Genomic DNA, 25,586 nt, shown 5'->3' with positions numbered 1-25,586 from the left:
GGCATCCGGAAATTCATCTTGAACACTGTCACCGATCTCTCCGGATTCTAACCAGCTCAAGTAATCGGAAACCACATGTTGTATACCCGGCCGGTGATTGATCTCAAATTCAAATTCTTGTAATAATACTGTCCACTAGGCCAGCTTGCCGGTGAGTGATGCCTTCGAGACCAAGTATAAAAGCATTGAATGGTCTACATGGAATGAAAACTTGCGGCCCAACAAATAATGACGGTATTTGGTGACACTATATATCATTCCTAGGGCTTCTCTTTCCGTAGTGGAATAATTTCGCTCTGCCTTTGACAACTTCTGGCTAGCGTAGTACAGCAGCCGATACCACTTAGGTTCGGTAAGTTGCATGAGTACGCTGTCGATTGCGATATCCGACGTGTCCATGAAGACATGGAACTCTTTTGACCAGTTTGGGGGTTGTACCACTGGTGCTTGTGACAACATTACCTTGAGTGCGCGGTAAGCCTTGTCCTTTTCATCCGTCCATTTAAACGGTGTCCGGTGTACAATTGCATGTAGTGGCGTGGCAAGGTCTGCTAAGTACCGAAGCATCCGACTATGCCACCAGATCTGTCCTACAAACTGGCTTAAAGCCTTGGCGGTTGTCGGTGCCAATGCCTGCAAAATAGCCTTGACCTTATTCGGGTCCACGAGAATCCCTTCTTTGCTAACAATTCGACCCAGCAATGTGTCGGTGATCACACCGAAGACACATTTTGTCGGGTTTAAGCTTAACCGGTATCCTCTGCACTTTTCTAAGCATAACCTGAGATGGTCGAGATGTTCCCCTTTCTAGCTATATACTGCGAAGTCATCCAGGAATACCTGCATAAATGCCGGTATGAATTCTCCAAATATTTCCATAATAATCCTCTGAAAGGTTGCCGGCGTCGTCTTGAGTTCGAAAACCATTACAATTGCTACAAAGACTCCCCATTCTGTCACGAATGTCGTCTTTTCTTGATCTTCCGGGTGCATCCTTATTTCGTTATATCCGCTGAAACCATCGAGGAAGCTATAAACCTCGTGCTCGGCTACCGCATCTAAAACTCCATCCATAAACGGGAGCGGAAATGTGTCGGTAACTGTCGTCGCGTTCAATTTTCAGTAATCCACGCAGACACGAATCTTGCCGTTCTTCTTCGGCACTACGAATATTGGACTTAACCAAGTGGCTTTCTTCACCGGCCGGATAAAGCCGACCCAGAGTAGCTTGTCAATTTCTTCCTTTACTCTTGCCGCGTAGTTTGGGTTCATCCGATAGCGTCGTTGTGCCATCGACTTAGCGTCCTTGCTGAGGTTGGGGGTCAAGTGCCCACATATCTTCGTAGGACCAGACGAATACATCCCAGAACTCTTTTAATAATGTTTTCATTGCCGATTTGTCTTCCAGTGACATCTCCTTGGCCATGTGTACCGGACGCGCTTCCTCTCCGGTGCCCAAATTTACTTCTTCTAGTTGGGACGCCTTTACTCGTTGGGATACCGCCATTTCCCATTCCAAGGCTTCCTATGCTTGCCGCAGTTCCCGGATTGCATCCTTATCTGGTTCCTCACCGGCCTCTTCCGTCTGCACAATATATGGAGATACCGCTTTTGCCATGTCCACTTCGAATAGAGGGACTATCCTTGGGTTCTCTTCAAGGTAGCGATCCACCTCCTCGTCGGCCAGTCCCGCTAACATGTTCACGTTTTCGGCATATAGTGGGGTTACGTCTTTGTTGGGGCCTGCTTGTGGTTGCATGGGTACTCTTACTTTCATTTTCCCTCTTCGGAACATAATATTGTTCTTCTGCCAGTTTTGTTTGATATGGGCAATCCTCAGCCATGGTCGTCCCAACAACAGTGGGTATGCCCCTTGAGCGTTCAGCTAGAGGACTACTGCAGAAATTCGGAAAGCATGTTCTCCGATCATCAGCTCCAAGTCTCAGATCAAGCCGGCCGGTCGGATTGAGCTGGTGTCCGTCGTCCGGAGCCAGAATGGGTATGGTCCCACTCTTGAATTCCCAAAGTGTCGCATATTCGGAGGCTTATCACATTTACTCCTGATCTGCCATCGACTATCGTACCTGGTAGCTCCCGTCCTTTAATAATCGTAGTGATTGCCGAACTACTGGTGTCCACCACTGCCAGTCCTTCCTCTGGATTTGAAAAGAATGCCAAAGCCGGTGCAGGACTTAACGGAGCCAACGCCGATTGCAACCCGTCTGTGAACTGGGGCACTAGTTGTAGTAATCGGCCCAGTGGTAATGTGATTTGGCATTCCTAAAGTGCTTGCCACGTGGGGTTCTCCGGTTGTGCCTTTACGATGAGTTCCTCCACAATATTCGTGTGCTCTTTCAATTCGGTGACATTGCGTTCGTTGGCCTTTTCAATCCATTCGGTGGACTGTTTTCGTATGGCCTCTTGTGCTTCCCACTCTACCGTCTTTCCTTTTGATCTGGTGGTGACTTGTTGTATATCCGCTACTTCTGCTACCACCATATTGACTGTCGGTCGTTTATCATTACTTTTAACCGGACATTGGTTGCTATAATGGCCTTCTTGGAGGCAATAGTAACAATACGCCTTCCGGGTATTGCTAGATTCTGCTTTTGGCCTAGTACCCAGTTGAAATCCTGTTACCGCTCGGTTAGATTCTTCTGTTCTTCTTTGTTCTGGTTGGACGTTACTTATGCCTTTATCCGGCTTGCGTTGGTACTCCTTTGCCGGCTCCCGACGATCCTCTTTCCGAGGGTTCCGTTTCTTAATAAAGCGTCGGTTGTTCTTGTAACCCTACCGGTGCCAGTCTTCGTAGTCTCCTCGTTGATCCTCTCTCCTCTGGTTGTAGCTTGGAGAGTAATCGCTATCATACCGGTCACCGTTATAATCCTTGTTCCTATCGTACTAGTCCTGGTCATAAGCATCCCTTCTCCAGTCGTAATCCAGGGAGTAGTCTTGTACATACCGATCTCGGTTGTAGCCTTCCCTGCGTCGGTCGTCGCGATCGCGCTCATAGTCGTCGCATCTTCTATCATTGTACCGATCCCCACTTTCTGGTCGGTATCGGTCCTCCCTCCGGAACCGTTCGTTGTCCGGTTTGTGACTGCTATGTGGTTCAATGTTCCACACTGGTGCCGCTTGTCGGTTGAGCAGGTTGTACTCGCATCGGTCCGTTGTGTGTGCCCGTGAGTGGCATATCATACACTGCGTCCTCATTGTGCAGTCTACCGTCGAATGGCCCAAGTTTAGACACATTGTGCATTGCAACGCCTGGCGAAACCTGAGATCCTCCTTATTTGGAAGGGCCCTTTGCAAGGCTCCCATCGTCATCAGGGAACTATGTTTATCCATTTCTAGCACCCGATCGATGACTTGATCCATTATGTTGGCCTAGAAATCTAGTACCGCACACATCGTTCGGAGGGGTTCCCGTAGAGTGGCCAGAAACACCGCTTTTGCTTCCTCCTTCGGAGGTGCCCTTGTTAACTGGCTGTGTTGTGTTTGAAATCAAATGATAATTTGGGGCACTGTCTCTTGCTCCTCTTGGTGGGTTGTGTAAAATTGACCGACTAGTTCGTGTTGTTCCACTTGCCTAGTCGGAGGAATTTTGTTTTCAAGGCCTCAAATGTGGCAAAGTTTCCGGGTAGGTGCTTTGCGTGCCAACGGGCCGCTAGTTCCTCTAATGTCATGCCGAATTCGGCACTTTTTGACCGTTCGGCTTCCGGTTCGGTCAACCTTTGGGACACATGATTCGCTTCCCATGTTTGTAGGAACGCATAGACGTGCGCCTTCACGTCAGGGTCATCATGGTACTTCAGATACGGGTATGACATGGTGTAGTCTTCGGAAGGTTGTACCGGAGATGTGTGGTCTAGTTCATGCTCTACGGGTGGTGTTGGTGCACGGTTTTCCACTTTCTCCATGGGTGGTGTTGGTGTGCGGTTTTCCACTTTCTCCGTGGGTGGTGTCGAAGCGAGGTTTTCTGCTTTCTCCAGGGGTGGTGTTGGTGCGCGGATTTTCGCTTTCTCCGCGGGTGGTGTCAATGAGCCGTCTTATTCATCGTCCTTCGGATCATTCAGAGGTCATGACTGCTTTTGTAATTCGACTGAACGCTATGTTCACTATCCGATTCCAACTCTAAGGGCGAGAATGCTTCCGAGTCTCCGTTGCCTTCGGCAAGTGTCCGCAGTCGCGATTCTACCTCTTGCAGGCTCGTCAGACTACTTCCCTTGTCAGAAACTTGTTGTTTTTGGAACCGAAGTGCTTCTTCCGTGACCCTCCGAAGCACTCTAGGAAAAGACCGATCCTATCGGATCTCCTCGGCCGCTTGCTGGAAGGCTTCCTGCCTTTGTTGTCTTTCGACAAGTCTTCTTCCTCGTTCGGTGACTTGGTCGTTAGTCGGTCGAGACATCCATCCCTCGGTGTTCTCTGCTCACTGCAGGAATTGTGGTCGCCAAAATCTGTGTTATCCTTTAGGCTGGACAAGCCCTAACACAGGGTGTCCCTATGGAACACTTCACCAAAGGGTGGTATGGTGAGATATGGATAGACCGTGGTATCAAATGGGTCTTAACCGGTTACTAATCGGCACTGTTAATGATCGTAACACACGCGTAAGATTAATTATATTAAGCACAGAACGGTAACCAAATAGACACTAAACGATATGTAAACAACAACGCTTCTATTAATTATCCGTCCCTAATTGCATTCTTGTTGGGTCCTTTTATAGGTCTCCGGCTGAGTTACAAACCGGTGCCAACTAGCAACTAGCAATGATCCGGTCCGGATCCGAATCGGCATACCGATTCTGGTCCGTCTGCCCGCTTCTCAAAATAACATAATACTTATTAATTACAACTCCCTATCCCTAATTAAATACCCCTTTCACATTTTGGACTCTAACCGGCCCTTTGGTCTTGTTGGCCAACAAGAACCTACCGATGGACCGACTTAGAGTTTGTTGACAAAGGACAAGAATAACGGACTCCTCCCCACAGGAGTGAAGGGGGAGTTTGTTAGGAATATGTCCCTCTAGTGGGAGGAGCCGACTGCTCAGAGAGAGCCAACAGTTGAGGAGTTGACTCAGAGATAGTTGATCGAGGTCAAAGACACAACCGGTTGGTTGATGACCATGTCGACTAGTCGGACCAACCCGACAGTTAACAAATGAGTCGGTTGATTAGTAAGACCACTATTATTATTATTATTGGATAATAATAATGGCCAAGATTGTAAATAGCCCATTCTATGTATTAGTATAAATACATCTAGGGCAAACAGAATGTAGAGTGAGAAGTGTGTGATCCTCTGTTGTAGAAAAACGATAGAGAAGAGTGAGAACATGGAGAGAGAGTGAGCGAGCGGCGCCATAGCCATGTTCTGTAACAACATACACCAAGAGCCCTGCACAGCTAATACACTCGGTGTAGAGAGTGTTGTACTCTAATCTCGTCATTGTAAATCCACTGTATAAGTGAAGCTCCGTTCTTCGTGCTTTTCTCCCGCTTTAGGGTTTCCACGTAAAATCTGTGTACATTGTTTTTCTTGGTGTGTTTCCTAATTGTGTATTTCAGTGCATTCCTTCTTGTGGATCGACGATTCGTTTCTCTACAAAAATCATGTGGAAAGGAGAAAACCGAGAAGAGTTCACTTTCGCATTTCTCTCACTGCTTTTTTTCTCAATGAGTTATCCCACATATAAATGCAACTAATACGACTCTCTCTCTCTATATATACTAACTTATCACTCACTCACACACACACACACACACACACACACACACACATATATATATATGACTATGTATATATATGTATGTGTGTATTCATTTGAACTTCTATTTGACTGAATCCCATTTCGACTTTTTGGTCGATTTCGGCCAACCGGCTCTTGTTTTGGCTTCCTGACCGATTTTGGCCAACTGACTCTCGTTTCGGCTTTTCGGCCGACTCCCCCGACAAGGAGGGACAATCTTATATAACACAATTGACTTATCACTAAGCCAAGTCATTTCTTAAAAAGTTGTATTTTCCATTATATTCTTCACATGTAAATTCTTATACATGAGCGTTTTGATGAGTGACATGGACATCATGCATCATATATAATGCATGAGCGCCAAGTGGGAAACATGCATCGCATGCATTTCATGCATTACATGCATGTTTTGCACCCTGACATGCATCATATGCATGGGGGCATCTATAAAAGAGTGGAGGAAAAAAGCCAAGGGAAAGCTATGTGTTGAATCAAAGAAAAAAAATAAAAAATTTAGTTACCTTATTGGTGATATATCTTGTCTCTAAAAAATTGAAGTCAAGGGTTCTATCTCTCTCTCTCTCTCAATCTGTTTCAGAATTGGAATCTCCGTCTTTCAATCTCTCTATGTCTATCTTAAATACTTTCTCATTTACGCTAGTATAAACGTCGAATCCTTTTGGTCTAGGACCTTGATAGTCCCGCTTCATTTCACAAAGACGTGAGGATTTCCTCGACAACGTGCCCTCTTGATCTACAACCCAAGTTAAACAAAAATTCGTGAAACCTTGCATATGCGAATGCTCGAACCTAACAATCAACTAGCTATCAGCTAGCGCTCTTGCTCACTATATATCTTTCACGGGCTCTCTCGTGGGATAAAAATTGTAATATCTTTTTCACATGACTTATCCATATCCTTGCATGGGTGCCTAGTTTAGGCAAGAACGTGTTCAAGCATTTACTATTACTTTATTGTAGCTACTTAGGAATTGTAGCTTATATTTTATCCTTCATCTCCTTTCGTAAGTTTTGAACACTTAACATATTGCTCCAATTATAGTATGTAATATTCGTGTTCGTTAGCCCAAACATTCGTTTTCATACATTTGCAAACGAATGCGTATGCTATTAAAACATTCTTGTTTTTTTTACACTTTTTACCTTAACTTTCTTACCCTAAAAAAAATTACCTTATAATCAATAATGAGTGCAAAAGTATGGTATTTACCATACTTCAATGGTGTTTTTCATACTCGAATGATCAAAATGTTCACGAATACGAATGCACGAATGGTACGTTTGCGTCATACCATTTGAGCTACGTTCTTGTGTTTCTTAAATTATTTCACTATTCTTCTAGTGCTTACTTTAACCCAAATCCCAATGATTATTCCCCACATAATCATTGTGATAAATAAATAGTCTCAATCGCATAGAAATAAAATGAAAAGAGGAAAAAGGTAGGAAGTCCATATCGTCCATCCAAAGTTTTGAGGTTAGTAGAAATCAATAGATTGGACTACTACTTAAACTTGAGTTGTCCACACTTTTCTATCTTTGCACATACTACATCGTGATAGCATATCTGTAAATTTATGCAACAACACACATTCCCAAGGTCGTCTAAAGAAATAGGAAGTAAATGGGTATCACCCATGGCTTCTGGTAAAATAAAAGTAAGACATATAAGTCATGCTTGCATGTCTGTGATAAACAAAGACAGGGAGATATTTATGTATGAAAGATAGATAGTAAAAGCTTGAGTGTGAGACAAAGATGTTTTTGTGCTTAATTGAAAGAGTTTATACATTACCTATCATGTAGCATTCTTTAAATACACACGTTCTTCCCAATAAACCACAAGAAGATGTGGGTTGCTCACTAGTTATAATATACATATGAAATCTTCCAAAAGGAGACAAAATATATGGGATTTGTGAGAGGAATGACCATGTTATATTTGTAAAAGAACCATTGAAATCAAGTATTTGATGCTTGCAATAATGGAAATGTGCTAAAAAAGGCAATCAAATTTTATGATTTGTCTCTAACATTAGCTATGGGTGGTCAAGTGGTCTAGGACCCTCTCTTCTTCTTCTTTTTTTCCAAGAAAAACACTACTTCGCAATTAGTTAGCAAACAATTACATCATAGACCACCAAAAATTCAGCAACCCTCACTTTGGCCTTCCCACCAAAGTGGACATAGTCCCTACCTCATTTACTACAAAAGTATCCACAACTCCTATAACCTAGTAATTTGTACCATATTTATACATAGTTACAACACCTGGGCACTAATGGAAGCCATTGGGGGAAACAACCATCGTGGTGCTTGGTAGTTCCATTCAGGCCCTAATGATGACCTGCCCACCATAGGAGAACTACCCCATTTCAACAGGAACTTTGACCGAGCTCTTTCAACTGCATCAGATTCCTCCTGAATCGAGTCGTACCGTCCCTACAACCAAGATATTAGCTTGAACCAGATATTTAACAACACCTCACCACTAGGGATCTTTTGTTGTTGAAAAACAAACTTACAACGCCTGGTCCAAATGTGCTAGACCGATAAACAAGCCACCATCATCCATATCTCTTCAAAAATTTCTGAGTTAGTGCCAAGTTGAACTCCAGCACATTGAAACACCTTGCCACCCTGCACTATAAATCCATGACCATGGGGGTTTAACTATTCAACCTAGCCTTCCCCTGTTAACTTCAGCCCCTGTACGAACCCCCATACCACTCTCCCATTCACGCCGCATGCTGCCACTATCCTGAGACTTCTACCCCAAATGTTAATAGCCTGTTCGCAATTCCAAAAATAGTGAGAAATTGATTCCAAAGGGTGTCCACATATCTTACAACCAACCTCACCAGCATGACACCTAAGCCACTCCCCCATTGGTACCGCTTTATGACTAAGAAGCCATAACCAAAGCTTTATTTTTTTTGGCATATCAAACGCCCATAGTCTCCTCCAAAACAACTTCAACAAGTTGTCAGAAATGCCTTTATCCTTCCAACTATTGCGAGTTAGAGTAGCACCCATATATTTGGAGCCAATGATTTTCCTTCCTAACTTAGTAGTGTCCTCGAAAAACCGTTCCACTTTGTCTATTCCCGGTTTCTGCCACCACACCTCTAGTGGGTCCCAATCCAACTCACATACGGGCTTGTTGTCAACTATCCAAACCTTATAATTAGATTCCAGCTTCCCTGGGTCTGGGTTTACTTGCCACTTCTTACCTTCCAACACTGCCGCCCGCATTGCCAACCACTAGCCATTGTCTGCCAAAGCACTTAGGTTGCCCCACAAACGATACTCATTAGAGGGGCACCTGCCCCGGATAATTTGTGCATCGCCATCACCTACAAACCACCCAAACCAGACCCCCTTTTCTTCATTCAGCCTAGTTAGACCATCAACAACCTTATCTATCAAACGGGTCACCTTTTCCAGCCTGCTAGTAAACCTAGTACTACCAACTAGACCCTCCCTTCTTTTCCTTTTGAAAACCTCCCAGTCTCTTACTGAACTAACATTGTACCCTACCATTTGTCCCCATGGCAAGTATTTTTCTGGCCAAGCATCATACCGTCATCGCTTCTAATCCTAGGGTTCCAAAACAGTGGTTGACGGAGCTATTCCTCCATCGTTTTTGGCTGCATTAAGACCAACCCCTCTCTTAAACTTGACCAGGCCCTCATTATGGTGCGGGCCACCCTATCCTCCATGCTAGTCGGTTCTTTTAACTTTAGGTCTAGACTAAACAACCACCACTTCTTTGCCTTCCAAGGGCCGCCATTCCTAGGACACCAGAGTTCAGCCCTATCCCTAAGAAGCAACTTCCACAATTCTGGTCCAGGTTGGAGACTTCGCACCACGAGCTTACCGAGTAAAGCCTTACTTTGGTGAACCGGATCCACCATTCCAAGTCCACCTTGATTTTTTGCCTTGATCAAACAACTCCAGGCCACTTTAGCTGACGTCGTCTCATGGTCTCTACCCGACCAAAGGAACCCTCTCACCATTGCCTTAATATTTTTTATGCAATCTTTATCTAACATCCAACATGCCAATGAGTACTACATGGTGGCCAACAAAATGTTGCTTTATGTTAATGAGTTTCTTAGAGATTCGATTGCTTGTTTAGATTCCAAATGAGTGGTAAAGAAAGTAGTCTTTAAGTTTTACCCCAAAAAGCATGAAATGACTATCACAAAAATAGGAATTTGGTAGCTAGCCCAACCTATATGATGAGATGATATATGAAATTACAATATAGATGTGGTTACCACACTCGCTATAGGATTATGCAATTATATTAACCACACAACTCGTGCTCAAAGGTTCAAGAATTTATTCTTAAGTATCACCCACAACATGCTTCATCATCTCATACTTTTAGTTCTCATAATTTGATAAATGGATGTTGATTATGTTATCACTACACCTACTCTTTGCGCAACTTCACATCTGGGGGCCAATAATGTACAATCGTCAAACCAGTCTTCTTCAACCTAATATAAAAAACATTACAAATTTAGGGAACATGAGTTTTGAATGCATTAAACATGCTACTTTTGTGCACATATGATATTTGCTTAACTATAAATGAGATATTAAAGTACAATTTTTACATTGTTTGTACTATAGCAAATATTTGATGTCCAACACATAAGTGCGCTTTAAGTACAAAGAGGACTCATGAGTCATTAGACATAAGCTTAAATATAACCCAAACTCAACATTTTTGTGGTTGTAGAAGGGAAGGACGATAATTCCTCAACAAGAAGTGAACCATGCTTTGCATTTTCATTAAAATAAGATCACCTAGAGTTGAAGATCTTTCATGGGCTACCTCAACCCTTAAGTGTAGTGAGTCAATCGTTATCTTAGGTGGGGATTGATATTGTCGCTTGACTAAACATATTTAAAAAGAAAATGGTTAAATACATAATGCTCACAATGGAAAGCTATGCCTATTATTTAGGTCAATTTGGGGCTCCCTACATGTGGGACTATCTATCCTTGCTTGATTGTTGAAAATGATTTTGTTTAACCTCAATGGTGGAACAAGGAGTTGTCCAGCAGAAACCCACTACATTGGCATGGAATTCCATCTAGGTGTTTGGTCTAAATGAGATCTTAGGATCACAAAAGATTCAAGATAGACCTTTCTTACGATCAACGAGAACATACCCCATCAACCATGGACATGGCTTTGTGCCTAGGCATTCAATGAGCCAAGGAAAGACTAGTGCAATAGGCCTTGTTTCTCGAGACTCTAGATGGCCCACAACATATTGAGAGTCTAGAGTGCTCACAACATCTCGATACAAATTGGCTAGAACAACAACTATGTTGCGTACCTTTCTTGCAGGGCCAACGAAAAGCCAACACATCAAGACGGGCGTGCTTCGAAGCAGCATTCAGTTGGAACAAAGTCATTCGGATAAAGTCGTTGCTTTGATTTCGGCACTTCTAAATCGACAGATTAGAGGACATACAACAACATCATGATATTGGGTGGGAGAAACTCGATTTCAGACCAGAGCACGGCAGTTGGGAGAACTTGATTCAGACCAGAGCACGACAGTTGGGAGAACTCGATTAAGAGCAAGGCTACCAAGATATGGAAATGCCTTGGATATATACATACTGATACGTTACACGTATACACATAGATTGGATCGACGAATCGTGCATGCCTGTGGTAAGGAGGTGGGGGTCTTGAAGGATCCAAAGGAACATGGCATGTGTGAATACATTCTCTAAATTTCCTTAACGCTTTCCTGCTTTCTTCTTCTCCTCCTCCTTTTTCTTTGAGCTTGATGTGACCCCTCATTCATCCAAATTGTTCTTCCATCATTCTGCCATTGACCCATTTCTGGATTTTGAACCCCAGAGCCTAATCTGACAAAATCGAAGCTTTTCTCTCTGCCAATCTCTATCCAATAGTTGTCTTAACCTTTTTATACTTCACAATTTCCTTCACTTCTTTTCTTCTTTGTCTTGCCACAGAACTTTTGACTTTCCTCACTGTGTTTCTATCCTTCCTCCATTGGATGATTTTAATCGCTCCACGGTACCGTTTTGGGCTGGGGGGCTCGAACGCTTTTCTAGCTTAAAATAGCTTCTCATTTCACAGAAAAAAGGTTCTGTTTTGGTTTTTCAAGAAAGCTTCATTCAAGCAAGCTGTGGTAGCTGAAAATTGCAGAATTTGATGCAAGATCTGTGACTATGATTTGGTGCAAGTGATTTCTATAATTTGATGCAAGATGCGGTTATAATTGGATGCAAGTTTCGGCAATGATTTGAGTCAAGATTTTGGCTATGAATTTCATTATATTCTGATGGAGGATTTTGGCTATGATTTCTTTAAGCAAGATTTTGCTGGGCATCTATCCAGCACAGGGTTAAACAAGGTTTTAGCAAGGCGATATGTGGTAAGCTACAATTATCTGCCAAAAGTGTTATGAATCAATGAATAATATTTAGTTCAATGGTGACAATGATCTATGTCAATTCTGATGAAATTTCAAATGACTAGTCAGTTGGAGTGATGACTCGTGATTACTATGAATTCCTTGTGGAAGATCAATACTTGCAATGATATTTCCCATAACAATGAAAATTTAAAATATACCCAACCAATTATTGTGACAACCATACACATCTGGCCTTATCCACCTCAGAGTTAAGGCCTTTCTAGAGAATTTAACACCTTTTGAAATGATGACATTTGGGCTGTTTGGAAAATTGACACAGTAGTAGCTCTAAAAATGTGATTTGGGGGGTGGAGGGGGGTTCTTTTTGCTCTTGCAATACGTGCACATAATTCATTTGCAGTTTGTTAGATTTACAACATTAGTACTATGAATGGGTGCATGAGATCTTAAAAACCTATAAGATCTGGTACCCCAAGCTAGAATTCATCGCTTTTCCATTATAGCTGATGAGGAAACATTATACACCATTTATAGATGTGCAATAACTGCCTTAGAAGTACTTTCTCTGTCCTTATCATGGTTGAATATTTTCTTATGTGCATACTAAAGCAAATGTTTCTTTCCAAACCATGTGTGTCTGTGTCAAATAGATTGCATAATCATTCACGTGATACCTTCCAATCCTTTAATTTCAGACCTTTGTCAACTCTACATTTCTGCAATCATGTTCCAGTATTGAAGGAAGTTTTACATTGGTTGACTCTCATATGCAATCAAGTTCAGTTGATGAATGTTGTGGGAGATCTACAGAAACTTGGGATTGTTGTCTTATTAGTGGACTTGGTGATAGATATATCCAAAAAATTAATAATGATAACAAATACGATAGGTGCACAATATCATCTTTGTATTCCTAAGTGATGTCAATTAATATGATTTATATGCAAGCACAAAGAGGGCAAATAGCGAAGTGGGAGCTTTGCTACACTTCGTCTTTAGCTTGCATCAATAATTTTTTATGTAACCATGCCTAACATGCAAGGAATCCAAGTGGAGGTTTTATTAGAGATATACAGAAGCTTAGGATTGTTGTCTCATTAGTGGACTTGGTGATAGATATATCCAAAAAAAAAGATAATGATAACAAATATTATAGGTGCAAAATATCATCGTTGTATTCCTAAATGATTTCAATTCTTCTAATATGATTTATATGCAAGCATAAAGAGGGAAAATAGCAAACTGGAATCTTTGCTACACTTTGTCTTTATAATTTTTTATGTAACCATGCCTAATATGTAAGGAATCCAACTGGAGGTTTTATTACAGAAGATGTTCTGCACCACATGACTTTGTCTGGAATACTGAATGCCCTATGCATTTTTTGTTTATCTTTTCAATAACGACTCCAAGTGGAAGCTTTATCATGCTATATCATATGTATGGTTTGTTTGTTTCTTGAACACATTTAGCTTACTGGTTCTAAAGCATGTGATTCTCATCTCAAATTATAATTGTGTGGAAACTGTTTGATTACTTTTTTGCCCAATATTACTTTGCCACTTTGATTTTTGCTTCCTTATCTCCTCATCTGTGTTAATTTAACTAACTGTAGTAATTTCTAGAGCTGATTTTGATCTTCTCTAGGCTATACAAAGTGAATAGAAGATCTTACTGATAGAATCCTTGTTTCCTACAAGTTTCTCTTCTTTATAGTGTGGTGAAACTATAGAATCAAGAATCCTTATGTTGCATTTAACAAACGTCTGAATTTCTACCTTTTGCTTTCACATACTTGGATTTTCGTTTGTGGATTTTCGTTTGTTCTACATCATCATTGAAATTGGTAAAAAATCAAATTAATTTTTCTGATTCATATTGCTGAGAAAATTATAAAGTTAAGCGAAGAATTTGTTTTCATTTATAAGGTTAACCATTTGTGGATGTTCCTTGTACGTTATTGCCCTTTAAATTATGACTACTCACTCCATGTAAATGTTTATTTATATATATCAATGTCATCAATATATTTATATGAGATTTTTGGTTTTAAAATATAGTGATATTTACTGATCACTATATTTTATTGATATATTTTATTGATCACTATATTTTAAAACCAAAAATCTGTTATGGTTATTGATCAAACTTTGGTGTGGATCCAAGCTTTTCATCCCACTCAAAAACTGGTATCGCCTAGAAATTAGAAATCACATATGGAAATGAAAATTATTTCTCTAATTTCATTTTATATGAACTGCAAAGCTTAGTTAAAGCGTAATAAGATAAACATGATCAAATATCATATAGTTTAGCAAGTTGATTTTGTGTTATGTATGGAAGAATCTTTTCTCAGTCGTATGTACAGAAACAAAAATTTCCACCCAGTTCTTAATTAATTTATTAACATTCAATGTCAGTTAAGATGATTTGTTCAAGACAGATTTACAAGGTTTAATACATTTGTTTGATTTGTTGAACTTGAACAGGAATGTATGTATCTCTACACAAGAGTGATTTAGTTAAGGGCTGAGGAATGGCCAACTCGTTGTCGAAAGGTCTTATAATAGGAATTTCTGTCGGCGTAACAATTGGGCTAGTAATTGGAGGTTGCATTCTCATTTGCTATTATAGAGTTCGAGTTCGGAAAAGGCCAAAGCAGATTCAAGAATCTAGCTCTGACTGGCGAGGCATGCAGCTTCCTATTCGAGTGAATGGGTTGGATGCAACCTCAGTGTTATCAGATGTAACAATAGGTGCTAACTCACCTCCTCAGGAAAAGGAGAATAATGGAACTTTCAGAGCATGGTTTGGAGGGGGAGAAAAGACTAGTAATAGCATCCTTTCTCACTCAGGGCTCCCCAATTTCCCTTACAAGTAAGTATTCTTCATCGTCGTATTTCAAAAAATCTTGAAAGTGATTAATATGTCACTGTAGAAAAATGTTTCATTTCCCTTTACGTTTTAAGGAAATTATTAGGTTCCCTCTTAGTCAATATCTATTACTAACCGCAGAATAATCAGATTATAAAACACAATTCTTAATAACAAACCATTTGACAACTGCTCTTGAAACCCATTGTTTGTCTACTGCTATAAATTGTATTTTAACATGCAATGCTGGTGCAAATGGATTCAAGTTTGCTGCTTTCACCATATCTGAACTACTGTTTTCGAAATATTACGATTAAAGCATAATAATTTAGTGATGAGCAGTTGTTAGTTCCCGTCTTTAAATTATTAAAGAAAGTACCTATGTTTCAGATCCATTCTTGTCAAATGTTTGTGATGTGATTTCTTTTTACTTATCTTAATATGGTCTCTTTCATTTTTCTCAGAGAACTTCAGAAAGCGACTTGTAACTTCACTACTAAATTAGGAGAAGGAGAATTCGGCCCTGTTTATAAGGCTGTAATGCCAGAGGGTGGCATGTTTGCAGTTAAAGTACTTTCCTCACAGTCTAGGCAAGGCGAGAAAGAATTTCTGAATGAGGTATGTTGATGAAACATTTTGTATACTGATCATTTTGGCTAGAGATGTGGCATGTGTTTAGATAATCACGCTAATTTTCTAGATTATGTAATTGAAACCTAAAAATTTGTAGAACCTTCAGAATGTAGAAAAGTTTAACAATATGATGAAACTTCACTTATGCTTGAAGCGAAACTAAAATTAACCCTCTGAATGCGTGGGTAAAGTTTCTTTTGATGATTTACTTATATGTGTGTATGTGCACGAGCTTTTGCATATGGAAGTGCGATGAATCAATGTGGGATAATGATGCCCATGTTTACATATACATGCGATGCGGACATTGAATTTAAAGGAGTTAATGTAATGTGAAACCTATTTCATGGCCAGGATTGAAGTTTGAAATGGTTCAATTAATTGTAACTCTTTGCTTTAACACAAAACATTGCCTCAAATGACTTTTGGCTCCCTTTTTGTGGGCACAATTTTAAGGGGCATGTTGGTTATGTCATCTTATGAAGAGATATTGCCACATGAATAACTTCAAACATTTAATTCATCTAATGTCCATCTTTAAATAAGAACCAAAACTTCTCTCTATTATGTGCAGGATGAAAACATATTCTTCAGATATTAGAGCACTGAAAATCATATATGTATACAGAAGAAGAACAAATTGAAATCTATGCATTTGCATGCACTCTGTATTTTCAATTACATCAATTCTAGATGCTTCAGACTTTCTAAAGTGATTTCTTTTGATATCATGTGTTCTGCTTAAAATTTAATGCTTTTGTTCTTAGGTGGTTTTACTAGGAAGACTGCATCACAGGAATTTGGTCAATCTTGTTGGTTATTCTGCCGAAAAGGGTCATCGTATACTAGTATATGAGTTCATGAGCAATGGGAGCCTTGAAAAACTAATTTATGGTAAAATGTGTCTTACCTTTTTAAGTCTCTTTATCACAAAGATAGTTTTTGTCTCACAAATTTTCTCAGATCGCAATCGCGAACCACTATCTTGGGACTTGAGGATCCAAATAGCTCAAGATGTTGCAGTTGGAATTGAATATCTCCATGAGGGGGTATGCAAAAGCGTTCCTTCAAGATTCATTTGATTGTTGATAGACAGAACTCTATTCTTTTTGCATAGCTGTTTAGGAAATCCTGATCATATATATTTGATGAATACTCTTGCTATATATACTGTTTTCAGGCGTCCCCACCCATAATACATCGGGACATAAAGTCTGCTAATATACTCCTGGATTCTTCCATGAAAGCAAGGGTATGAATAGAAGGATACTCGAGAGAAGTAGAATGTATAAAACCAATGTAACTACGTGTACACCTTTTGAAGCTTACCAACTTTAGAAGAGAGCTAATGATTGCACAATAATGCTCTCTTTTAGGTTGCTGATTTTGGCCTCTCTAAAGAAGCTGGAGCTGGACACCCTGTTTCTGGTGTAAAGGGAACATATGGTTATGTTGATCCTGAATATGTCTCCACAAGCAAGTTTACTCTCAAAAGTGATGTATACAGTTTTGGGATTTTGCTGTTTGAGCTGATCACAGCAAGAAATCCACAGAAAGGCCTTATGAAGTATGTTGGTCTGGTAAAGACGGTCTTATCCTGTTATAAAGATTTATGTATGTAGTAACAGGACAAGTATTCATGATTGTTAATTTTTGTTCTCCGGAAAAATGGCTGATTTGAATACAATGCAGGCATTGCTAAGTGATGAAGGTGAGGAGGGTTGGGAGGAAATTGTGGATGATAGGATCAGTAAGGAGGTAAATAGAGAAGAGCTTAAAGCTATAGCAAGCCTTGCAAGGAAATGTGTGAACCCGAGTTCAAAAAATAGGCCAGAAATGAGAGAGATCTCACAGCAGCTTTTGCAGTTGGGAAACAAAAGGCAGAAGAACCACAATGCAAGGGCTACTACACTAATGATATCTGAACATGTGGAGGAAAGCTGATATCACCTCAATTTATGTGAAAGTCTCTCGTCTTTGCATTCTGGTAAAAAATAACCAATCTTGTACCTTGTACATTACATATCCAACATTGAGTTGACCTTCATCGAAAAAATGATGCTATTTGGAGAGAGAGAGAGAGAGAGAGAGAGAGAGAGCCCCCCTTCTATTGTATAGTTCCCTTCAACAAATGTGAGGAAAACCACGAAGAATGTAAAAACAGCTCAAAAATGTGTAGGAGCAAATTCAGAGGGGTTTTTGCGCTGAGCTAAAGAGAATGTGAGCAGCTCTATAACAACCACACTTCCGAGTCATGAACTCATCTCTTTCCTTGAGGCTTTGTATATATATATATGTATATCATATATGTATATATATATCTTTGTCCTTAAGGTAGAAAGAGTCTACTTTTTCATCTCCAACTTTTTTTAAGAGTTTCAAATATTTGTACTTCCAATAAGAAGCATAACAGGAAATTCTTATATCTTTGCCCATCGTGATGGAAATTCAGCATAATATGGCATACAATGCAGCAATTTCTTTACTTTAGTTTGAAAAAGTATATATAATTGTCAAAATGTATCGCCTATTTGCTGCCACAGAACAAAGCACTGAAATTAGCCACAGAGGAATTTGTAACCATAGTAATGGAGAACGTGGTGCCATGGAGTTATTATTTCATGCATCTTATAATGTGTATTTTCACTTCTCCATGAACACAATCTATTTTTCTGATTTTACAATATTCTCTTTTTTTCTTGAAGTGCGAAAGGTTTTTATTTATCACTAGGAGGGGTTTTTCGGTGCAAGCATTTTCCAAAGATTTGTAAGAGAGTTCAATGGTCTATATGCACAACTCAAATGATTAACCCCAAATTGAAAGTATGTTTAAAGAAGTGTTTTCTTGATTGTTAATGGGCGTAATGTCTTGTTAGTTTGTTTGAAGCCATTCACCCTCAAATATAGAATATTTGTTTACTTGTCTATTTGTCGGGGCACTCGATAAGAATGATTAATGTCTTGCTAAATTCTATTCATTCCAGTGGTCTTACTCATGTGTACTTGCATTTTATGTTAAGGTCTTTCTTGTCTATTCTTTCAGACACTCAATAAGAATGGTTAATGCTGATTGACCATTCTTACTTAATTCTATTTACTCCAGTGGATTAATGTTAATAAGTTAATGATACGCAGAATCCGTATATCTAATCTGAGCCCTGAATCATAACGCTTCAGTGATCAAAAGCTCATACCTTTGCCTACTGTCTTGAATTTTTTTGCTACAACCTATTTTCACACTAGTGCAAGACAGTATAGCTCTTTTGAAACAGTTTAAAGCTTCTGCAGATTTAGAAGTATACTATTTCTTAAAAGGGGATCCTCTCAAAAAAATCATCAGCAGTGACATCAGACTCTTCAGTGAGAAAATAAGTTCGTACTTTGGTCTAACATCCCATCTTGGCCTTCCAAAACTATTGTAGTATCGATATAATCTCTTACACATATTTTGAAGCTTTACATTTCAAATTGGCATCCAATGTCTTGCACTTACGAGTCACAGATATAGATGTTAATATGCCATTTTATTTCATGTCTGTAAAAGTTAAAACATATAGCATGAGATTTCATTTGATTTCTCCCTTTAAGTTCTCATATATTACATCTGCTAGAACTGTGCTTTGGAATTTACATACAAGAAGTGTGAATTATGTTATACATATTAATTTGGATAGAACATATAAAATAAAGAAATAACCTTTAATACACAAACTCCAAAGAGCCAACATCACCTTAACACTCTTTCAATTGTTAGATTTATTCGATTTCTTGTTTCCTAACAGAGTTTCTACTTCTGCAAGTTCCAGTGCAAGGTCTTGTTTCTTTTGATGTCTGGAAGTACGTCTGTGTGTCTTCGTTACAAGCCGTGGCTCTGCTTGCTTGATTCCTGATGCTTTCACCTTATACCTTTATCCATCAAGATTCCAAGATGCATGAGGGAATGTTATTCGGTTGATTAAACGAAACCAGCAGTATAATTTCTCTTAATTCTAAATCATGTGATTCACATATTATAATGATATGTGGAAATACCTCATTTCACTTTCTCTCTTGGTTCCAAATGTCCTCAATTCTACTTCCTCACGTTTTTGTAACTCATCAAGAAGCTGAAGGTAGTGTGCATAGCGCTCCCAATCTCCTCCAACCACACAGTTTGGTTCATCCACGTGCATACAGTCAGAGAAGGCACATTGCCTCTCAGATGTTTTGCTTCTTATCTATCAAAAAATTCCAACTCATCAGCCTTATCTCAAATTAACTCCAATACCCAACTCCCTCGAAAAGGTCCACTGAGAAGACCAATCAAATTAGGGAAAATTAACTTGAAATTTTCCAAAAAGCTTTCTTTTGTCAATTCCATAAATAGTTATGGACAATGGTAATTTTCTCATGACATTACCTCTGGAAACAGCTGAGGCAACAATTTGCTAGTCACTTTCCCAAGGTTTGGTTGGTTGAATCCTGGTGTATCTGCCAGGTATCCACCACTGGGAAGTTTTAATAAACTCACATTACGAGTTGTATGTTTACCACGACCGCTTCTTTCAGAAACTTCCCCAACCATTTGCTCTTCAAATTCTTCATTACAGTTTTGAACCTGAATTACCATTAATTCCTAATTAGAAATTGGAGCAATATGATCTATCAGAAGGAAGCTACACACGGATCGATTGCTGCTTTAAAGAACTATGTTTTAGTGTCAAATCAGATTGTTTTCCCCTCATTTTTTCACTAGCAGTTGTTTCAAAAAAGATGATACCAACTTTCATTTTTACATTATCCGGCTCATAATTTGTTTTTACTTTTTCTGGTAGATCATATTGCCAAAACAGTAAACCTAAAAACTAATGTTACCGACTTACAAAAAAAAAATCACTAAAAGACTGGGAAAAGCAAAAAATACTCACCCCAACACTAATCACTCACTAAATAAACTATTTTGTTTCTTTAAACAGTTCAGTTTCTGATTTAGACGAGTTTATACCATATTATTCCGAATGTTTAAAACCAAAAAGCTTGTAGGAAGACATAGAAGCTTGCTGAGCCTCTGTGACTCACCACATCAATATCAGATGAACCAATATCTCCATCTTTATATCTGGTCCAAGTGTTCACACCTACAACATCACCCAAGGCATTGATCACACTTGATTTTCCAACTCCACTGGGTCCAATGATGACACTTGTTTTATTTGCCAAAATATCAACCAATGAACTGAGGCCTGAATTTCTTGATGCGCTGCAGAAAAGTGGTTTATAACCCCACGAGTTTATCTTTGTTTCCCAAGTCCTTAACTCCTGCATATGAAAAGACACAAATATCAAATGCCAATTAGGGATAACAAAATTCTCTAGATGAAAATGCAAGTTCAATGAGCCCAAGCTAAAGTGCATTTAGCAGACCATATGCACTACCACAGAGTTGACCACAATCTATGGTGCATATTGGCAGAGGATATCCATGACCACAGAGTTGACCAGTCTGCGGTAGTGCATTTGGCAGAGCAAATGCAATACCACAGTTCTCTCACAGAAAAATTCTTTAATTCAGGTTATATTAACATTAGATGGTCATTACGTCTCTTTTCTTAACGTGTACCCCTCATCACTGTAGTGCTTGAACCTCAGAGGGTCATTATTGAGAAAGCACACATGAAGCATATATGAGAAAATGTTGCATGTTCCACCAAATTCCAAGTATCCTGCTGATGATAAGATGACAGACGAATAAGATATACTTGCAGACAACAGATGTATGAAATAGTTAAGTGATGTGGGACAATACAGAAGCAATTTAAAAAAATGTGCTTGAATGAATTCACCATGCATGTGAATATGCACACCAGCATACATTCATAGTGGCACAGCAGATGATGGCACAGCGTGCTCAATTGAGATCATAGAAGAGCAAGCAGCCCTCCCTCTTAGAGCACCAAGAAATTCTCAAGAACCTCGCTGATTTACTTTCAGAGCCTCAATCATGTTCAACTCAACCTAACAACCTTACACAAAAGGTGGAATACATCTGCTATATCTATTATATCATCTATTTCCTTTTACAAGGTATCAAAACCATCAACTAGCATAATACACATTTGTACCACATCAAGAGTGTGCAATACATTAAGCAATTACCTAGCCTTATAACATTCAACGGCAAGACTCTCAATCCATTGAGAAAAATCATTTTCAAATTTATCTACTGTCAAAGCTCCAAATTTTTGTCATTTGGCCCAGATAATAGCTTATATTGAAAACACCAATGCAAGTTCACTATCAAAAAAGCAAATTCAAAAAACATAATGCATAAATTAACATAACATACTGTACAGTTAGAACATTAACAGGTCATGCATGTAAAGTGAAGGTTGACACACTTACTTCCTGTGAAACCAAATCAACCTTGTTGAATATTAGACTGAAAGGTATCCCTGTAGATTCTGCCTCCAATACAAATCTGCTCACAGACGTTGGTTCTGGCCGTGGACGATCAAGAGAAAAGAGCACAAGGATCTGGTCCACATTTGCTACAGGTGGATCTGAGGTCTCACTCTTCCTGTCAAAAACTTCTTCAACCATTCCACGGCCATCAATCCAGTCAATACCAGAAACGAGCACTTTGTCTCCCACCATGACCACCTTTTTTATCTTCTTTAGAACAGCCCTCACAACACATAAAAGTTCAGTCCCAATCATAGAATGCTCAAGCTCTTTTGCACCTCTCTCTGTATTAGTCACATTGCTGGAAGTAAGCCCTGAAAAGTTGAGATTCACAGAGTTCAATTCATATTATAGCACTACTGTTTTTATTTTCACCATCATCATATAGATATATTCTCAATTACACATCATATCATATTATAAACGGAAGAGCAAAGGAAAGAAAGATATATTAACGTCTTTTAACAGGAAAAAATAGGCTAGAATACCAAACAAGAGATTACATCTTAAAATGTTGTCTCACCTTTTAGAATAACTAAACTAAATGTAACTACATACAACGTAAATAAAAATAGAAGTGGCTAAAGAATTTCATTATATATGTGCGAAATAATTGTGTAAGATTATTCCAATATGCTTGAGGTGGAACCCATCAAGAAAGAAAGAAAGAAAGAAAGAAAGAAAGAGGAAAGGATATCAAACAGTCATGGACACTCCTATGAGAGGTGGGAGGAACAAAAGAGGGAACCTAAGAGGAGAGAGAATATACATAATTGATTGTTATGAAATACGATAACTTAGTCCTAAGACTTGTACTGATCTCCTAGAGATCAACTAGGGTAAGGTATCTCCTTGTATACACTCATGAGGGTTATGCATGACTATGCATGCCATTCTATACAACATACATTTTTGCAATAGTCTAGAACTTATGTTATCCCATAAGCTATACATGTGGCAAGACTCTAGAACTTCTAATAACCTTACAATAAACCATATAATATGACATGCCATATATGTGGCAAGACTCTAGAACTTATGATTACAAAACCATACAATGATACGTCCAAGACAAAATGGAACTTCTTCTGGATGTAAGACGTTGCTTTCACTTGCAAAGTAGTCCACTTTTTCAACCTTGGGTTTTTTCTTGTCGCAATACGCCTGATAGCAAGCATTATGTGATAGTAAAGTTTGATATACTATGTTTCAAGAAGAGATACAAAAGGCAACAAAGTCTTGCATGCACAAGGATTGGTGAGTAAGGCATTAATAGTTTTGGCGCATCAATAAAGATTCCCTGAAAGTTGGAACTAGATTGCCAATTTACATAGAATTCCTAGAAATTATACATTCCCAAGATTGAGCTATTTTCATGGCAGTTTTAATAATCTTCCATTTCCCAAGATTGAGTTACTTCCTTAAGAGTTTGAAAACTGCTGAAATTGGCAAATGTCGTGGGCCCAAATCTCAAAAAATGATGTCATTTTATAAAATATTGCGACATTTTTCTAGTAAAATATATGTATCCCTTAAAAATGAGATCATGGATTATAAGAACTGCATCATGACAGACACAATAAGGAAGAGTTTGAAACACATGTCCAATAATGTAGACTGACATTTGTCGAGGTTCTAGGATGATTTTCTTGTGATCTCTTATTTGGTCATATAGACCATTTGTCAAGGTTCTAGGATAATTGCAGCTTGCAGCAACGTATTTTGTGTTACTTTCTTCCATTCATAAAGATTTCTTTTACCAGTTATTTCGAATCTGCAAAATATGAAGTTCCCTAGTGAATGGCTCAAAATCCAAAAACTTTGGATTCAATATTTTTCTTAGGGCTCATGCATGAAAATGTAGAATTAGAAGGTGAGAAAGAAGAAAAAAGGCATCTATCAATCCATCAATTTATCAAACTAACAAGCAACCAATGACTCCATTTAACAAGTGAACTAATCATTTATTCAGCAAACAAACAATCAATCAATAAATTTAACCAACTACACAGCTACCAAAGAATCAATGTAAGAGTCAAAATCCTACTGATCCATTTAGAAAACTAACAATCAATTAACCATTAATTAACAAACAAATCGACTAATCAGTTTTTACACTATAAAAAGAACAAATAACCAATGTAAAGAAACTAACTAACCAAGTAATCAATCTAGCAAACACAAACTAACAATCAGCATATCAACTTATAAAAAAAAAACAGTAAATCAACTAAAACAAAATACTAACTGCCAATATATGAATTAATTTTAACAAAGAGTCAATCCAAATGTGTAACTTACCCGATTTTCTGACGATGACCCTCATAAAGTTGGCCTGGGCAGAAACAACCTCACCAACAGCTTGATCAGGACCAAGACATATCTTCTCTTCGTCGAGCTTCTCAAAGGAATGGTGAAGAGATGGACGTTCCAATGTAACAGGAACATGAGATCTCGAGAAATCGCGAGGCTTCTTCCTTCGAAGATCCTTCACAGGCAACAAATCTCTGTTTCCCGAACGTTTTGCAGAAGCCCGTATGTGGTCGGGAGTTTTAAGGAGCGGAGTGGCTTCATTGCGAAGCTTCGTAACGGTGAGTGACGGCGGGATTAGGGTTTGGAGAGTGAAGGAAGAGCGCCATTGCTGCAGGAGCAGCAGCATCATCTCTCTGCACAGATGGGTCTGAGCTTTCGTTCGTTCTTTCTTCCTTCCTTTCCTTTCCTTTCCTTTCCTTTGGGTGCGTGTTGTGTAGGGGCCAAACCGGTTAAGCCGAAACCGAACCGTTTCCGATTCCTTTCATTCATTACTAACCCGGCCGGCCACGAACAATCTGTATCTAAAACCCGACCCCCAAATGCAGCTGCTGCCAGCAACCATACAATCCCGAAATCGAGTCATATTTTCCCACATTTTGAATACAAAATCTACTATGAGGGGAAGAAAACCTACACCTGTCTCAATGAATGTTGGAGTCTGTTGAAGCCCGACAAGTATTACGCATCCCGCATAATTGTGGGTTTATCTAACAACTACAAAATATTGCATTGATGCAAGGTCCTTTACCTCTACAAACAAAAGAATAATCGTGGATTGATTGGTGTTTATGGGGTTTGACTTCGTTGTTATAAATGATTACTAGTCTTTTGAATCAATGCTTCGTTGAGGCTCTTGGGTGGCTATCCTCTAAGGCTGAAAAAGAATCAAAAATATGCAAAATTGATCATGGGTGGTGACAAATCTTAAAACGTAATTGGCATTCTAAATTGCCACTTGTAACAAAGGTCTTCATTTGGAGAGTTTTGATTGGAGGATAGTATCTGGGATTTGCTCTAAAGCATTGTGGACTAGTAATGGGTAATTGTTTCTTTTACACTGTTCAAATGGAAGATAGTACTCATTGTTTTATACAATGTTCAATTGC

General features: G+C 39.1%; 2 protein-coding genes across 4 annotated transcripts; one reads left to right on the top strand and one right to left on the bottom strand.

Annotated features, from left to right (window-relative positions):
• Positions 1–11,602: 11,602 nt before the first annotated feature.
• Positions 11,603–18,376, top strand: LOC147861759 (calcium/calmodulin-regulated receptor-like kinase 1). Of its 3 annotated transcripts, none has more exons than XM_087322361.1 (8): positions 11,603–12,216; positions 14,709–15,096; positions 15,558–15,711; positions 16,494–16,620; positions 16,690–16,775; positions 16,907–16,978; positions 17,103–17,340; positions 17,419–17,570. In XM_087322361.1, exons 2-8 carry the CDS (start codon positions 14,756–14,758, stop codon positions 17,430–17,432), a joined length of 1,032 nt encoding a protein of 343 aa, XP_087178487.1. In that variant the 5' UTR covers positions 11,603–12,216; positions 14,709–14,755; the 3' UTR covers positions 17,433–17,570. The 3 variants fall into 3 exon arrangements, with proteins under 3 accessions (XP_087178487.1, XP_087178488.1, XP_087178486.1); XM_087322362.1 differs by having other exon boundaries at positions 11,604–12,216; positions 17,103–17,293; positions 17,419–17,562; XM_087322360.1 differs by having other exon boundaries at positions 11,739–12,216; positions 17,103–17,306; positions 17,419–18,376.
• An 891-nt stretch (positions 18,377–19,267) lies between these two features.
• On the bottom strand, positions 19,268–24,873 carry LOC147861758 (small ribosomal subunit biogenesis GTPase RsgA 1, mitochondrial-like). Its single transcript, XM_087322681.1, has 6 exons — positions 24,469–24,873; positions 22,108–22,481; positions 20,785–21,024; positions 20,126–20,323; positions 19,759–19,943; positions 19,268–19,632 (listed from the first exon to the last, which is right to left on the bottom strand). Exons 1-6 carry the CDS (start codon positions 24,827–24,829, stop codon positions 19,470–19,472), a joined length of 1,521 nt encoding a protein of 506 aa, XP_087178807.1. The 5' UTR covers positions 24,830–24,873; the 3' UTR covers positions 19,268–19,469.
• Positions 24,874–25,586: the final 713 nt, after the last annotated feature.

The sequence above is a fragment of the Azolla caroliniana genome, unplaced genomic scaffold (assembly GCF_043228905.1).
Source record: "Azolla caroliniana isolate FFs.n. ecotype wild unplaced genomic scaffold, voAzoCaro1.0.p SCAF_7, whole genome shotgun sequence".
Classification (NCBI taxonomy): Eukaryota; Viridiplantae; Streptophyta; class Polypodiopsida; order Salviniales; family Salviniaceae; genus Azolla; species Azolla caroliniana.
This window is presented reverse-complemented; position numbering and strand designations above follow the sequence as displayed.